The sequence below is a fragment of the Electrophorus electricus genome, chromosome 10 (assembly GCF_013358815.1).
Source record: "Electrophorus electricus isolate fEleEle1 chromosome 10, fEleEle1.pri, whole genome shotgun sequence".
Lineage (NCBI taxonomy): Eukaryota > Metazoa > Chordata > Actinopteri > Gymnotiformes > Gymnotidae > Electrophorus > Electrophorus electricus.
In genome coordinates, this window is record NC_049544.1 from 12,731,444 (window position 1) to 12,749,341 (window position 17,898).

Below are 17,898 nucleotides of genomic sequence, written 5' to 3' on the forward strand. Positions count from 1 at the left end.
AGAGGAAAATATGTTCTTCACATTACTGCTTTAGGCAGTGAGGCAGGGATTCTCTATGCTTTTGAGCTTCCTTCAGTGTACATCATTTCTTATACTCTGTTAATATCACTGCATTTCAAGATTAATGACCTTTGTATGGTTGTTTTTTTCCCTGGCAGTCTGGATACTGGACTCCAGCAGATGTCGACTCTGTGGCAGAAACTGCATGCTGACATGAAGGGCCTGCTGTCCTGGCAGTACCTGATGAAGGACATCCAGTTCATCCGCACATGGAACATCACCATGGTTCGTTCTCCTGTTCAGAGTGTGCATAAAGGAACAAAACCTTCCATTTTTAATGTCTTTTAAATGAATTTGACTGATTTCACAGTCAAGAAAAAGCTTACCTCAGCTTTTTGCTTTTGTGGCTAAAAAAAAAAAAATGAACAATTTTTTTTTTAGTTCAAGTATTTTAATTTCCTACAAAGGTGGACTAAACATATTGTGCAAAACTGTGTATATGTCCACAAAATAACAAACCTAACTTACAAACCTAACTTACTTGCTTTTGGTGTGCCTATTTTGTAGCTGAGGACGATGAAAGTGGATGAGTACAGGCAGATTTTACGGAACCTGGAGCTTCACTACCAGGACTTCCTACGAGACACTGCAAACTCCCAGCAGTTCAGTCCAGAGGACCGCATGCAGATGGAGAAAGACTACAAGATGACAACACAACACTATGAGAAACTGCTCCGGACTATGGAGAAAAGTGAGCTCACCCAACCCTGTATAGAGACCCTTTTGACAAAGTGCAATTAGCTGAAGATAATGAAAAAAATCCTGTGATAGTCAGGGTGACATTAGCATGTATTATGTGGTAACTGTGGAATTCACTTTACAGGACCAGTTATCAAATCAAGGGGTGAGTCTCATGCAACTGGACGCTGCTTTTGCAGACAGTGATTTTGTTATCAGCTCCAAAAATACAAAAATGAGCTCATGGTTCCCGTTAGTTCATTTCGTTCGCTTGCTGTTTCTCACTGTGCTTAGCTAACTGTTGATCTCAAAGGAGTGAGAGCATGCTTTTTGTCTCCTATGTATACAGTCTACACTCATGTTTGTGAGTGTTTCTCGTATCTTTTATGGTCAGTCTGGCTGATTGTGTATGTCTCTCAGCACAACAGCAAGTAGCACATCCTGAATGATTTGTAACTATTACGTTTTATTTGTCAGTGAAAAGCTCATTGCTACAGTGGAATAAATGCAACCTTCTAAAGTATGCTGTGGTTGAATGCTTGTGGACTACTGTGAAAAGAGTGAGATGCATGCATGTTTGATGCTATACACATAATTCTGCATCTCTTCTACTTGGATATGTTCTAGTCAAGGGTTCTCAACTCTAGTCTTGAGGATCCACTGCTAACACAGTTTCAAGATTTCCTTCATGATGCAGTTCATGAGGATTCAGTGAAATGGTTCAGGTGTTATGGGAGTGAGACAAACTTAAATATGCGCAGGCAGTTTGTCACTAAAACTGAATCTGAGAACCTCTGCTCCCCTTTACACAAAATGTGGCTCAGAGATGTGATGTGTTTTACACAGGTGATCAGGATGAGTCCGTGTGTAAGACCTACATCTCCCAGATTAAAGACCTGCGCTTACAGATTGAAGACTGCGAGTCTCGCACTGTGGCCCACATACGCCAGCCTGTCGAAAAAGACCCACTCAAGGACTGCCTCCAAAAGACCACAGACCAGAAAGTAAGACCCAGTACTGAATTCTCCTTTCAGTCACTTATCATTCATGGTATTTGTTTATGTAGAGCATCAATGATGTGAATTCTTTAACTCATTCTTTTATCTCAGTATAAATAGCCAACTTAATAATAATAATAATAATAATAATTCCACTTCTATGTCACTTCTGCAGAGAGTACATGTTGAGCTGGAGGGCATTAAGAAGAACCTAGATAATGTGGCTCAGAAGGCAGAAGAAGTACTAGCATCTCCTGAGCAGTCGAGCACTCCAGTCCTCCGGTCTGAGCTGGACATCACCCTACAGAAGATGGACCATACCTACAGCTTGTCTTCAGTATATCTAGAAAAGTAAGGATCAGTCTGTTTTCAAACCTGTCTCTCTAGTATGATTGTCTTTGACCATCACTGCCTGCTGGAAGTAAACCAATAATTAAACAAATAATTTAAGAGCATTGCTCCTGTTACAGGCTTAAGACAATAGAGGTGGTGATCCGGAATACACTAGGGACTGAGGACATTCTCAAGAAGTATGAAGATCGCCTCCGTGAGGTCTATAAGGTGCCCACAGATACCAAGGAAGTGGATACCTACCATGCTGAACTCAAGGTATTCTAAAACAAAGTCCTGACATCGTCAAATGTTTGAGCGCGTGCATCAATACACACGTGCATTTTTATTCCCGTTTGTCCTTCACTGTCTGTAGAAAATGCGTGGAGAGGCAGAGGGCCAGCAGCCTGCATTTGATGCCCTCGAGGGACAGCTAGCCAAGGCAATTATAGTGAGCGAGCGCATGGCCCAGGTGCACAGAGAGAGAGATGCTGAACTGGACCACTACAAGCAGCACCTGGGCAGCCTGCAGGAGCGCTGGCACGCTGTCTTTGCCCAGATCGACCTGCGCCAGCGCGAGCTGGAGCAACTGGGCAGACATCTGGGCTATTACCGTGAGAGCTATGACTGGCTTATCCACTGGATTGCAGACGCCAAGCAGCGGCAGGAGAAGATCCAGGCTGTGCCCATTGTTGACAGCAAGACACTGAAAGAACAGCTTGCTCAGGAAAAGGTAACAAATCACATGAACTTGTCCTTAAGAAATGTCTGATTAGACTGAACTTTGAGTCCTATCCAGTGCATTCCTCTTCACTGGTATTTGGGAATGTGAAAACATTCATGTCTTATATGTCCTTTATGTCTTGCAAGGAACTTGCAAGGAACTTATGCAGTCATATGCACAAATATATATCTTTAATGCTATAATCACAATGAAACCTGAACTTAAGACTAACTATGTATCTTATTAATATGCTAAGACAACAATTCCAATGTACTTACTTAACACTCATAGAAACTTCTGGAGGAGATTGAGAAAAACAAAGAGAAAGTAGATGAATGTCAGAAATATGCCAAGGCTTACATTGACACCATTAAGGTAAGTGATAGAAGCATGCACTTGTTCCACATTTTCTTGTTTATGCAGTTTTGACCCATTTTCCCATTAAATACCTTTTACAAACTTTTACCTTTTGCAGGATTATGAACTGCAGCTGGTGGCTTACAATGCCCAGGCAGAACCCCTGACATCTCCTCTGAAGAAAACCAAAGTGGAATCTGCCTCTGATAACATAATTCAGGAGGTGTGTGAAAGTACATTCTCTGTTGCTGTTATTTTACCATTGTACTTACATAGTGTAATATACCTGTGTAGTTGTTCAAAATGTAAGAGCTCTGGTGCATATCAAAATATGTCTTTAAAATATCCTAACATTTCAAACATTAAAATGCTTTTTGTTTCCCTCCATAGTATGTAACACTGAGAACTCGCTATAGTGAATTGATGACATTGACCAGCCAGTACATCAAGTTCATCAAAGACACACAGACCCGGCTAGAGGATGAGGAGGTGCGTGGCATTTCCATGGGACTGAACTGTACTAAACAAAACCAACACATTAACACTATCACAAACTACTCACCAGCAATTTTTACAAATGCACATATTTAATGTATGGATGACTAGACAAACACTTTGTCATGTGCTGAGGAGGTTTGAAATAGCGTATTACTGGAGGCATAAATGCACATTAAATCAGTCATAACAAAACTTAATTGTTTTTTCAGTCATTTGATGAAAGAAAGTTATTCATCATATAGTGTGGAGCCACTACATAGGAAGTCATGTCACCATTTTACTTTTTTGCCAATGCATACAAAGAAAATCAAGTGGAAAATCTATTCTGTTTTGAGGCACCCTTCCACCCTCAGTAATCTTTTACAGTCATAATCATCTCATATCAATTATTTACAAATAACAGATGGTTTAAACATTACTCTGCAGCTTTTAATGGTTTAAATGGCTCACAGAGCTGTGATGGGTGATGAGTCAAAGTGATTTGTCACAGAATGACCCATATCCCGATTCATGCAAGCAGATATCCTCTAATAGGATTGTCAGTATGGAATTTAGAATTCTGTTGAAATGCTCAGCTCACATCTGGATCTAAAGATTTTTTAACCTGGTGGTAGGCATTGAATTGAAAACCTTACAAAACATTTAGATGAATTTGAGAGATCAAATTAGTGCCAGCAATTAATTGTAATATTTCTTTTATTTGCAGACATATTTCATATATTGAAATGTTCTCAGATTATACCCTGACAATCATGTTGTTGAAGCTACTTTTTATTTATTATTTTCACTCAGTATCTAAGCCCTACTGTATGCCTTGAACTGATTTCTTCACTTTCACTGAATAACAGATTCCTTTCTCCCCATTTCTTTCTAACCCTAACCTTTATTTGTTTGCTTCTCTTAACTGCTTGCCAGTGCTTTGTCATGATGATTGCTTGTCTTGTTTGGGCACTAAAGAGGTAAAAACTTCACTCTGCTCACATCCTTCACATTCCCCTGTCCTTCTCTAAAGCCTGTTTCACATCTTTTCATGTGAATATTCTGGTGGGATTATCTGATTCTCACTGCTTAATTCCGAGTAATGTTAGAGCACCTACTTTTTGATACCATAAAAATATTGTGTATGTATAAATTATTTATTTGAATGATTGAAGCAGAAGAATTAGATGCCTTTAATTTTCTTTATTGAAAGCCGTCCTTCATCTTTTTACTCTGGCTGGCCCTTCTGCTTTAGAGCATCTCTTTTAGTACTTTTTTTTTATGTAAGCGTATATTAACATATAATCAGTTTACTTTCAATTACAATATTGTCTTTTCAATTCTATTTATATTTTTGAAGTGTATGCAGCACTTCCTCTCATTTTATTTCCAGCAATAATTCCCCTCAAATGTGTTTGTTTTTTGGGTTTGTTTTTTTTTTTGCCTTTTTGTACCACATGCACTTTGCTTTTTAAATTTCTTGTCATTCAGAGAAAAACACTATAGGGTGTGTTAGTGTGTGTTAATGTCCATACAAAGATTGTTTCTACATGTTTCAAGGAACTTACCGCTATGGATTATTCATTGTGCATTATGTGGTCAATATTGTTATCACTAGACATGCTTTACTCACCTTTTTAACAACCCTTCAATGACTGCCCTTAAATTACATCTTAAATGGAGTACATACCTCATTCGCATGACCTTTTATTCTAATTGTGGATGTTGTGAAAAAAATGTCTCGTCTCCATACATTAATTATATCACATTGTCATAACCCAAATGACTGCATATTTTTGCACTGTTCTCAGAAAACCTAACTCAACATTTGTCACGTATGCATCTTTCTTTGAACTAAAAATAACATTAACACTTAACATTCTGTCATTCTTGATCTTAATCATAATGTTCTTTACCATTTGCTTCCACTAATACAGAAAGCTGCTGAGAAACTTAAAGAGGAGGAAAGGAAAAAAATGGCTGAAATGCAAGCTGAGTTAGAGAAACAGAAGCAGCTAGCTGAAGCTCATGCAAAGGCCATTGCCAAAGCAGAGAAAGAGGCAAAGGAACTTAAGCTTATGATGCAAGAAGAAGTTAGCAAGAGAGAGGTTGTTGCTGTGGATGCTGAGAAGCAAAAGCAGAATATTCAGCAAGAGTTGCATGAACTCCGAAACATCTCAGAGCAGGAGATCAAATCAAAAAGTCAGCAGGTGGAAGAGGCCCTTCAGAGTCGAGCCAAAATAGAAGAGGAGATCCGTGTCATCAGGCTCCAGCTGGACACAACAGTAAAACAAAAATCCACTGCAGAGACAGAGTTGAAGCAGCTTAGGGAGAAAGCTGAAGAGGCTGAAAAACTCAGAAAAGCAGCTCAAGAGGAGGCAGAGAAACTACGCAAGCAGGTCACTGAAGAGACTCAGAAGAAGCGCAAGGCAGAGGATGAGCTGAAGTTTAAGTGTGAAGCAGAGAGGGAGGCTGCTAAGCAGAAGCAAAAAGCCCTTGAGGACCTTGAGCAACTTAAGCTGCAGGCAGAAGAGGCCGAAAGACGTATGAAGCAGGCCGAGGTGGAGAAGGACAGACAGATCAGTCTTGCTCATGAAGCAGCACAGAAAAGTGCAACAGCTGAGCTCCAGAGTAAGCGTATGTCATTTGTTGAGAAGACATCAAAACTTGAGGAATCACTTAAAGAAAAGCATGGAACTGTCATGCAGCTGCAGGAGGAAGCAGATCGCCTCAAAAAACAACAGGAGGAGGCAGACAGGGCAAGGGTGGATGCAGAGAAAGAGCTGGAAAAATGGAGGCAGAAAGCAAATGAGGCCCTTCGCCTGAGGCTTCAGGCTGAGGAAGAAGCCCACCGAAAGACTCTTGCCCAGGAAGAAGCAGAGAAGCAAAAAGAAGAGGCAGAAAGGGAGGCCAAAAAGCGGTCAAAAGCTGAGGAGTCTGCCCTGAAGCAGAAGGAGATGGCAGAGCAAGAACTGGAGAGGCAACGGAAACTGGCTGAAGCTACAGCTCAGCAAAAGCTCTCTGCTGAGCAGGAGCTCATCCGTTTAAGGGCTGATTTTGACCACGCGGAGCAGCAAAGGTCCCTGCTTGATGATGAGCTTTACCGCTTGAAGAATGAGGTTAATGCTGCAGTGCAACAGCGTAAGCAGCTTGAAGATGAACTGACAAAAGTAAGAAGTGAAATGGACATACTTCTACAGCTCAAATCCAAAGCAGAGAAGGAGAGCATGTCTACCACTGAAAAGAGTAAACAGCTCCTGGAAACTGAAGCAGCTAAAATGAGGGACCTTGCTGAGGAGGCAGCTAAGCTTCGTGCTATTGCTGAGGAGGCAAAAAGGCAGAGGCAGGTAGCTGAAGAGGAAGCAGCCAGACAAAGAGCAGAAGCTGAAAGAATACTAAAAGAAAAGCTTGCTGCAATCAATGATGCTACTCGTCTAAAAACCGAGGCAGAGATAGCCCTCAAGGAAAAAGAGGCAGAAAATGAGCGCCTCAGAAGGCAAGCTGAGGATGAAGCCTACCAGAGGAAGGCTCTTGAAGATCAGGCAAGCCAGCATAAGCAGGATATTGAGGAGAAGATCGATCAGCTCAAGAAATCTTCTGAGATGGAGTTAGGAAGACAGAAAGCAATTGTAGATGAAACTCTCAAACAGCGAAGAATTGTTGAGGAGGAGATTCGTATTTTGAAGCTTAACTTTGAGAAAGCTTCATCTGGCAAGCTTGATTTGGAGCTTGAATTAAACAAACTAAAGAATATTGCTGAAGAAACCCAGAAGAGTAAGTTGCAGGCTGAAGGGGAGGTGGAAAGGTTTCGTAAGCTTGCCTTGGAGGAAGAGAACAGGAGGAGAGAAGCTGAGGAAAAGGTAAAGAAGATTGCAGCAGCAGAGCAGGAAGCAGCTCGACAGCGGCAGACTGCCCAAGAGGAGGTGGAGCGTCTCAAAAAGAAGGCAGAAGAGGCCAGAAAGCAGAAGGACGATGCTGATATGGAGGCAGAGAAACAAATCCTGGTAGCAAAAGAGGCAGCTCAGAGATGCAGTGCTGCTGAGCATCAAGTCCAGAGTGTCCTTGTGCAGCAGAAAGAAGACAGCCTTGTGCAGGAAAAGCTAAAGGAAGAGTATGCAAAAGCCAAAAAGCTTGCTGAGGAAGCAGAGAAAGCCAAAGAAAAGGCAGAAAATGAAGCTGCCCTTCTTCGGCAGAAAGCAGAGGAGGCAGAGCGTCAGCGTCAGGCAGCTGAAGAGGAAGCTAGCCGTCAGGCCCAAGCCCAGGAAGACGCTGAGAGAATAAGAAAGGAGGCTGAATTTGAAGCTGCCAAGCGTGCTCAAGCAGAGACTGCTGCACTGAGACAGAAACAGCAAGCTGATGCAGAAATGGCAAAGCACAAAACACTTGCAGAGCAAACTCTTAAGCAGAAATCTCAAGTTGAGCAAGAGCTTACCAAAGTGAAATTGCAGCTAGATGAAACTGACAAACAGAAATCACTTTTGGATGATGAGCTACATCGACTTAAGGATGAAGTCAGTGATGCTGTTAAACAGAAGGCCCAGGTAGAAGATGAACTATTTAAAGTTAAGATTCAAATGGAGGAGCTTATCAAACTCAAGATCCGAATTGAAGAGGAAAACCAGCGACTTATCCGAAAGGACAAGGACAATACTCAGAAGTTCCTGGAAGAGGAGGCAGAGAACATGAAAAAGTTAGCAGAAGAAGCTGCTAGACTCAGTATAGAGGCTCAGGAAGCAGCACGTATGAGACAGATAGCAGAGTCTGACCTTGCCCAGCAAAGGGCACTTGCTGAAAAAATGCTTAAGGAAAAGATGCAAGCTATTCAGGAAGCCTCCAGACTGAGAGCTGAAGCAGAAATGCTTCAGAGACAAAAAGATCTGGCTCAAGAACAGGCTCAAAAGCTGCTTGAAGACAAACAGCTGATGCAGCAGCGACTTGAAGAAGAGACAGAGGGATTCCAGAAATCATTAGAAGCTGAACGCAAAAGACAGTTGGAGATCACAGCCGAAGCTGAGAAACTTAAACTCTGGGTGTCTCAGCTTAGTGATGCCCATTCAAAAGCTGAGGAGGAAGCAAAGAAATTCAAAAAGCAGGCAGATGAGATCAGCGCACGTCTTCATGAGACTGAGCTTGCCACAAAAGAGAAAATGACCGTTGTTGAAAAATTGGAGGTACAGAGATTAAGCAGTAGTAAAGAAGCCAATGAGCTACGCCAAGCAATTGCTGACCTTGAAAAAGAAAAGTCTAAATTGAAAAAAGAGGCTGAAGACTTACAGAAAAAATCTCAAGAGGTATTGTGTTAAACATGGCATAGTTTTGCAGCTTATGTCATTGTTAACCCCCTCCCTAAAAACTAACATTGCTTAAATGATCAAATGTAATTATTTTTCTTCCTTATTCTAGGAAGTACATAATTTTGGCAATTACTCCTGATTAAGTCATTTTTTTCTTAGAGTATAGCTTCTTTCAACTATAGAATGAGTGTTTACTCTGATATTTTATTAACAATATAGTTCGTTATGTAGAAAGACAACTTGTTTATTTATATTTATGTAACACTTTTTTCTCCAATTTCTCTAGATGGCAGCTGCACAACAGGAACAGATTAAACAGGAGAAAACAATCCTGCAGCAGACGTTCATCTCAGAAAAGGAGATGCTGTTGAAGAAAGAAAAACAAATTGAAGATGAGAAGAAAAGACTGGAAAGCCAGTTTGAAGAAGAAGTGAAAAAATCCAGAGCTCTACAGGAGGAACAACAGCAGCAACAAAGGCACATGGAAGAAGAGAAAAAGAAACTTCAGTCCACGATGGACACTGCTCTTAAGAAACAAAAAGAAGCTGAAGAGGAAATGCTCAAAAAACAAAAAGAAATGCAAGAGCTTGAGAGGAAGAAGCTCGAGCAGGAGAAAATGCTTGCTGAAGAAAATCAGAAGTTGCGTGATAAACTTCAGCAGCTTGAAGTTATTCAAACACACCAAATCTCCCGGACTCAAGAGATGGAAATTCAGACTGTTGACCTCAATGGCCAAAGTGTTGAAGTGGACAGTAGAAATGGAGAATCTGCCTTATATTTTGATGGCATTAGGGAGAAGGTCCCCGCAAGCCGCCTGTTAGAAGTAGGCCTATTGGGCAATAAGGATTATGACAAGCTAACAAAAGGCAAGATCAGAGTGAATGAGCTGAGCCAGACAGAAAACCTCAAAACAATTCTTAAGGGTAAGAACTGCATTGGGGGCCTTCTTGTTCACCCAAATAATAAAATGCCTATTTATCAAGCTATCAAAGAGAAGAAGATTGCTCCTGGAACTGGTTTGGTACTACTGGAAGCACAGGCAGCCTCTGGATATATTGTTGACCCTGTTAAAAACAAGAAGTTATCTGTCAATGAAGCTGTGAAGGAGGGTCTCATAGGACCTGAACTCCATAACAAAATGTTGTCTGCTGAAAAAGCTGTTACTGGTTATAAGGATCCGTACACAGAGGAAAAGATTTCACTCTTTGAGGCCATGAAGAAAGGCCTTATAGTGGAAGATCATGCAATCAGACTGCTTGAGGCTCAGATTGCTACTGGTGGAATCATTGACCCCATTAATAGCCACCGTGTACCAATTGAAACTGCTTATAAACAGGGACAGTTTGATGCAGAAATTAACAAAATTCTTCAAGATCCTTCAGATGACACAAAAGGATTCTTTGATCCAAACACCCAAGAAAACCTCACATACTTGCAGTTAATGGAGAGGTGCATCACTGATCCTGAAACTGGATTGCTCCTCCTGCCTGTTACAGAGAAGGCTGCTCTTAATGCCAGAACTTTCACTGAGGAAGAAACCAGAGATATCTTCCATAAGACAACTGTGTCTGTGCCATTTGGAAGATTCAAAGGAAAAACAGTTACTATCTGGGAAATTATTAATTCTGAGTACTTCACAGAGGACCAGAAAAAGGATCTAATTCGTCAGTACAAAACTGGCAAGATTACAGTAGAAAAGATCATTAAAATTGTAATCTCTGTTGCAGAGGAAAAAGAGAAAAAGCATGAGCTTGAATTTGATGGCCTCAGAAGACCTGTTCCTGCAGCAGAGCTACTTGAATCCAAAGTTATTGACAAGGATCTCTATAACAAGTTACACAAAGGAAATAAGACTATCAAAGAGGTGTCTGAGATGGAGGCTGTGTATAAGTCTCTGAAGGGCTCAAACTTCATTGCAGGAGTGATCATCAACTCAACTAAAGAAATAATGTCATTATACCAGGCAATCAAAAAGAATGTGATGAAGCCAGGACATGCTATGAATCTATTAGAAGCTCAAGCTGCAACTGGATACATCATAGACCCTGTTAAAAACCAGATGTTTACAGTTGATGAAGCTGTCAAAGCTGGTGTTATTGGCCCTGAGCTGCATGAAAAACTTTTGTCTGCAGAAAGAGCCGTCACAGGCTACAGGGATCCTTACAGTGGACAAACTGTGTCTTTGTTTGAGGCTATGAAGAAGGAACTGATTCACAAAGACCAGGGAATGAGGTTCCTTGATGCACAACTGGCAACAGGAGGTATTATAGACCCTGTGAAAAGCCATCACATTCCACATGACATCGCCTGCAAGCGGGGTTACTTTGCTGATGAAACCAATGAGGTCTTGAATAACCCAACAGATGAAATCAAAGGTTACTATGATCCTAACACCCAAGAATATGTCACATATATGCAGCTTCAGAAGAGGTGCCTCACTGACAAAAAGACAGGTCTTCAACTTCTGCCCCTATCTGAACAAGCGATCAGTAACAAAGAAGAACAGAAGTTCACTGAGGCACAGACCAAAGAAGCCATGACACAGGCAAACGTGGAAGTTCAGAGTGGACAATTTAAAGGAAGGAAAGTTACTATCTGGGAGATAATCAACTCAGATTATCTTACTGAGGAACAAAGGCTTGATTTGATCAGGCAATACAGGTCTGGGAAAATGACAATTGAGAAGATTATAAAGATTGTAATCACAATTGTAGATGAAAAAGAAGCCAAGAAACAAGAGCAATCCAGTTTCAAAGGGCTCAGGGCTCCCGTCCCAGCTAAATCCCTGTTTGACTCCAGAATTATTGATAAAACTACTCTTGATTTGCTTCAGCAAGGTAAGATGACTCCAGATGAGGTGAGCATAAACAATGCTGTTAACAAGTATCTACAAGGCTCTGAAAGCATTGCTGGAATATACCTTGAACCTACAAAAGAGAAAATTAGCATTTATCAAGCAATGAAAAAGAATCTCCTGAGACAGAACAAAGGAATAGCCCTGCTCGAAGCCCAAGCTGCTACAGGTTTTATTGTGGATCCTATAAAGAATCAGTTCCTTACAGTTGATGATGCTGTCAAAGCAGGTGTTGTGGGACCTGAGCTTCACGAAAAACTTCTCATTGCTGAAAAAGCTGTTACTGGCTACAAAGACCCATTCACAGGCAATAAAATCTCTGTATTCCAAGCAATGCAAAAAGATCTCATCCCCAAAGAACATGGCATGCCTCTCTTGGAGGCACAGACTTCCACTGGAGGAATTATTGATCCCATTAACAGTCATCGGATTCCCACTGATGCAGCATGCCAGCAGGGATATTTTAGCAAAGAAATGGCCAAGAGCATTGCTGAAATCTCGGATAAAAACAAAACCTTCTCTGACCCAGATACTGATGAAAATGTGTCATATAAACAATTGAAGGATAAGTGTATGACAGACCCTCAGACAGGCTTAAATCTCTTACGAATTTCTAAACCACAGGCACCAACATTGGTGGAAAAGACTTATCTTTACACTGAAGAACAAACACAGAGTGATCTAGCCAGTATTCAGGTTGACCTCCCGATTGAGAGTCATGCACAAGGCTCAATGTCCCTCTGGGATGTCATGAACTCTAAACTGCTACCTGAAGAGGAGAGGATAAAGCTACTGGATGATTATCGTTCTGGCAAAATAACAAAAGAGCGAATGATAATTATAATAATTGAAATAATGGAGCAGAGAGAAATAATCAGAGGACAAACCATCAAGTCATACGACATAGTCAGACGCCGTGTCACTATTGAAGAACTCTATAATGCTCATATTATTGACTTAGACACTTACAACCTGCTGAAGCAAGAGAAGAAGACAATTCGTGAGATCATGGAGTTGCAGAGTGTTAAACAGTACTTGTTTGGTACAGGCAGTGTTGCAGGTGTGAGACCTGATTCCAGTTCTGCAATCAGTATTTATCAGGCAATGAAGAGAGGGTTAATGAAGCCAGAAGATGCTATTGGTCTCTTGGAAGCACAGGCAGCCACTGGGTTTATCATTGATCCCATTAGAAATGAGATGCTTACAGTTGATGAAGCAGTGCGGAAAGGGGTAGTCGGACCAGAAATTCATGACAAACTTCTGTCTGCAGAAAGAGCTGTTACTGGGTATAAGGATCCATATAGTGGGAAAATAATTTCTCTTTTCCAAGCAATGAAAAAGAACCTTGTACAAGAGGACTATGCTTTAAGGCTTCTTGAAGCTCAAATATCCACTGGAGGTATCATAGATCCAGAATTCAACTTCCATCTCCCAGCAGATGTTGCTACACAACGTGGCTATATCAGTAAAGAGACCTATGAGAGGCTTTCTGATGAAGTTAAGGGATATGTTGATCCTGTCACAGAGGAAAAGCTCTCATATTTCCAACTGCTCAAGAGATGCAAGGTTGATCAAAATGGACTGTATCTGCTGGCTTTAGCAGAAAAAAGACCAATGTTTAAGGGTCTCAGGAAGGAAATCACAATGGAAGAGTTAGTCCGTTCACAAATCATTGATGCAAAAACAGCATCTGATCTCAGTGAGGGTCTGATAACAGTTGAAGAGTTGAGCAGTAGACTCAAGAAGTATCTTGAGGGCACAAGTTGCATTGCTGGTGTGTTTCTGGAAACAACTAAAGACCGTCTTTCCATATACCAAGCCATGAAAAAGAACATGATCAGGCCAGGAACTGCCTTTGAACTGCTGGAAGCTCAAGCAGCCACAGGATACATCATTGATCCCATCAAAAACCTTAAGCTTACAGTCAGTGAAGCTGTGAGAATGGGAATTGTGGGTCTAGAATTTAAAGACAAACTCATGTCTGCTGAACGGGCTGTCACTGGCTACAGAGACCCTTATACAGGCAAAACCATCTCCCTCTTCCAGGCTATGAAAAAAGGTCTCATCCTAAAAGATCATGGAATTCGTCTTCTTGAAGCACAAATTGCTACTGGAGGTATCATCGATCCTGAGGAAAGCCATCGTTTGCCAGTGGAAGTGGCCTACAACCGAGGATTCTTTGATCAGGAGATGAATGAAATTCTCAGTGATCCATCCGATGATACCAAGGGCTTCTTTGACCCAAACACAGAAGAGAACCTAACCTATCTGCAGCTAATGGAGAGATGCATTACAGACCCACAAACTGGTCTTGTGCTTTTGCTTCTAAAGGAAAAGAAACGGGAAAAAACATCATCATCCAAATCCTCTGTTCGCAAACGTAGAGTTGTAATTGTTGATCCCGAGACAGGCAAGGAAATGTCTGTGTATGAAGCTTATCGCAAGGGACTCATTGACCACCAGACATACCTTGAACTTTCAGAGCAGGAATGTGAATGGGAAGAAATTACAATGACTTCTTCTGATGGTGAAGAGAAGTCCATAATTATTGACAGGAGATCAGGTCGCCAGTATGACATTGCTGATGCTCTGGCAAGAGGCCTTATTGATCAGTCATCTCTTGACCAGTACCGCTCTGGAAATCTTGCCATTACAGAATTTGCTGACATGTTATCTGGAAACATGGGTGGCTTTCGTTCCCGGTCATCCTCCTTTGGATCCACTTCCTCTTATCCAATGAGTCCCATACCCTCCATCAAAACCCCCACATCTGTATGGAATGATCCAACTGAGGAGACTGGTCCTATTGCGGGAATTCTTGATACAGACACCCTAGAGAAGGTTTCAGTCTCTGAAGCCATGCACAGAAACTTAGTTGACAGCATCTCTGGACAGAGACTGTTGGAAGCACAAGCCTGCACAGGTGGCATAATAGACCCATCAACTGGGGAAAAGTTCTCTGTTGCTGATGCAGCCAGTGGGGGTCTTTTAGATAAGTCAATGGTCGACAGAATAAATTTAGCACAGAAAGCCTTCAATGGATTTGAGGATCCTAGAACCAAAGCAAAGATGTCTGCTGCTCAAGCCCTTAAGAAAGGCTGGCTGTATTATGAAGCTGGTCAGCGATTCCTGGAAGTGCAGTATCTCACTGGTGGTCTTATTGAGCCAGAGGCTGAAGGAAGAGTCTCTCTGGAAGAGGCCATCAAGCGAGGCACTATAGATGCCCGCACAGCCCAAAAACTAAGAGATGTCAGTGCTTATTCTAAATACCTTACATGCCCCAAAACCAAACTTAAGATCTCCTATAAGGATGCAATGGACAGAAGCATGACGGAGGAAGGAACTGGGCTAAAATTGCTGGAAGCCTGCTCACAGTCTAGTAAAGGACTTTACAGTCCCTACAACATCAGCGGTGCTGGTTCTGCTTCTGGCTCAAGATCTGGGTCAAGAACTGGATCTAGATCAGGCTCAAGAAGAGGTAGCTTTGATGCCACTGGCTCCGGCTTCAGCATGAACTTCTCATCGTCGTCCTACACCTCCACCAGTTATTCTCGCAGATTTTAATGCTTGTTCCACTGGGAATAGTGACCTAGCCTCACAGCTCTAAAGAGCCTGGGGCCTTTAAATAATTTCTACAACAACACACTATAGTTGCATAAGATGCAAAGGAAAACTTTAGGAATAATATACAAAAAGAGACCTATTTATTCTGATTTGCATGTTTTGCCATAGAAAAGTGCATTCCATAAACTACCAGTATGTTTTTGATGAGAATTATTAACAAGGTCTCATTTTATGTAGTTTGGGTGCTTACATGCTGTGCATACATTTCATAGTTAGCCTGAACAATTATTCATCATTTATTCACTGCTTCTACTTCAAATAATTCAGATTGTTTGTATTTAGGAGTAATGTTTTTTTTTTTTCCTTATTCAAGTATCACTCCTCTCTTTATAGAGCTGTTTATTATGGCTAATTGCATTCATTGATTATTTGGTGGAGTTTTTAAATGATTATACAGAACATAATTTCATTAAATGCTACTTACATCCTACAATTCTACATGTAATTTCAGATTTGTCTCTCTTTTGTACTGTTTTTCCAAGTTAATGCACAGATATGCACAAATATGCCAATTTAAACATGAAAATAATGTTTAATAGACAAAGAATTATATGGATCTTTATTTTTATCTTTGTGTACTAGTGTTGGCTGTCATGGAATGTAAAGGTGTTATGCCAATATCTAATATTGCAGAATGTATAAAGAGTAAATATTACATGTTAACACTGGAGGAAAAAAAGCACACTTAGCGCAACTGTTATCTCACACTACCAAAAATTGATATTCATATACCTCATACATGATCACAGGAGTCCTTTTTAAAACTACTATATCAAAAATGTAAAATATCATCATTGGCTTCCGTGAAACACAAGGCTCCTCAAGGCTTAATGTTATTTCAATCAAATGGCGCTTGTATATTGTACCAAGAAGATTTCAGATGCCTGACCCTACTTCTACTCATAAGATCTGGAAAAACCTGAATAAAATGATGAACACTTGGTACATGTAAGTTAAATGAACAAAATTGTAAAAATCACATCTCTCTCAATTTGCTGATTTTTCTACAGGCCACAAATTTGACTACTCTCTTTCTTCAACGTTTTACCTCATACTATTTACATGTTTAACAATAATAATCCTGTGACTGTTACCTTTTTTGTCAAACTATTAGGAAAGCTTTATTTTTCCAGAGACCCTTATTTATTATTTTTGCATTATTTGGAGTCAAATGTGTAAGAGTTAATCATTTCTGTTCCATCTCTTTTCATATTTTTAACAGAAGTTATCCATAACCAATTATGGAGCAATGAAGGACAGTGTTAATGTATGCTTGAGCAGTACAACTGATGTTTGCCAACTGCCCTCACTTAAAGATATTCAGGTAAGTTCTGGTTAAACATTACATTAAATATAAATTTTATTGATAATCATGCATAAATACTAAAAACTGAGTATTTATTTTGTTTCATAGTTTTTTATTAAAATGTTTTCATTGCCATTATTTTACTTTTTGTTGCCTCATAGAATTATTTTGTTTGTTTGTTTTTGTTTTTAGATCTTCCATTGCTCCTACTGTATCATTTGCACAGAGAAAGTAGAGGCTAGGGTTATCCTGAAGTTTGCCTTGGATATCATACCAGGAACTTGTTGTCATGGACTAAGCATTTATCTGGCAATGCTATCCACTTTGGAATCTGTTCACCCACCAACATATTTTGGCTAGCTATAAATAAATATATAAATACTCCTGGGACCCCTTTTATCAACCTTCAGATTGGAAGCTTAATGCAAATTTACTACCAGACAGTCTCACATTCAGATTCTACAGTTTATATTCTAACCTCCAGTTCCACCATACATTTAGGTCATGTGATATATGTAACATTCATTGTACTTAACTTGCAGAGTGTGCACTACTGTATTTTACATCATTCTACATTCACCAACACTAATTAACATGGATAACGCCATCAGATTATTTATTTTATTTTGTGCATATTTTGTGGGAGTACATTAAAATCATTCTTTGAATTTTTACATTTCTTCACCATCTGAGATTTGAGGTATCTTTTCCCTTTGTCGCTTCTTCAACCAGTGTTTCTTTTTTGTTTTCCAAAAATCTACTGTTATGTTCTCTTTTTTTGGAAGTACCTGACTTGTGTATATCTTCATATTTTGCTTCAATTTATCTTATTTTGATATATTCTAAAATATATAGTTGTTTTGCATGTTTTACTAATATATCAGACATTTTAAAAATTGAGATGGAGCGTTCCATATTATATACAGTATATGAGTTATACATTATATTAAAAAGTTAATAATGGGGGGGGGGGATATTACACTGCTTTTGAAAATAATACCATAATCTAATGTAAATAAATATACTATGGAAAGATAATATATGTGTATTTATCTTTTTATTTATTATTTTATTTGTTGTCTAGTCTCATCACATTATTTTTACTTTTTATTTTGAAACATATGAGAGAGAGAGAGAGAGAGAGAGAGAGAGAGATTCAAAATTGTAGTAAAGTACACAGAGTTTCCAGAGAAATG

At 40.0% G+C, this 17,898-nt stretch overlaps 1 protein-coding gene across 19 annotated transcripts in view; it reads left to right on the top strand.

The window, feature by feature from the left end:
* plecb (plectin b) overlaps window positions 1-16,943 on the top strand; it is a 104,584-nt gene extending 87,641 nt beyond the window's left edge. For 12 of the 19 annotated variants that reach the window (XM_035531216.1, XM_035531217.1, XM_035531219.1 and 9 more), the window contains 12 exons: window positions 159-285; window positions 568-751; window positions 884-904; window positions 1,585-1,742; window positions 1,912-2,087; window positions 2,207-2,345; window positions 2,443-2,799; window positions 3,082-3,165; window positions 3,266-3,370; window positions 3,538-3,636; window positions 5,562-8,915; window positions 9,205-15,841. In XM_035531216.1, coding sequence (XP_035387109.1) covers window positions 159-285; window positions 568-751; window positions 884-904; window positions 1,585-1,742; window positions 1,912-2,087; window positions 2,207-2,345; window positions 2,443-2,799; window positions 3,082-3,165; window positions 3,266-3,370; window positions 3,538-3,636; window positions 5,562-8,915; window positions 9,205-15,336 — 10,936 coding nt within the window. In that variant the 3' untranslated portion in view covers window positions 15,337-15,841. Of the gene's footprint in view, window positions 1-158; window positions 286-567; window positions 752-883; window positions 905-1,584; window positions 1,743-1,911; window positions 2,088-2,206; window positions 2,346-2,442; window positions 2,800-3,081; window positions 3,166-3,265; window positions 3,371-3,537; window positions 3,637-5,561; window positions 8,916-9,204; window positions 15,842-16,618; window positions 16,721-16,894 lie in introns of those variants that run through there. The other 7 variants (XM_035531218.1, XM_035531221.1, XM_035531211.1 and 4 more) reach the window with 3 other exon arrangements.
* The last annotated feature ends 955 nt before the right edge of the window (window positions 16,944-17,898 follow it).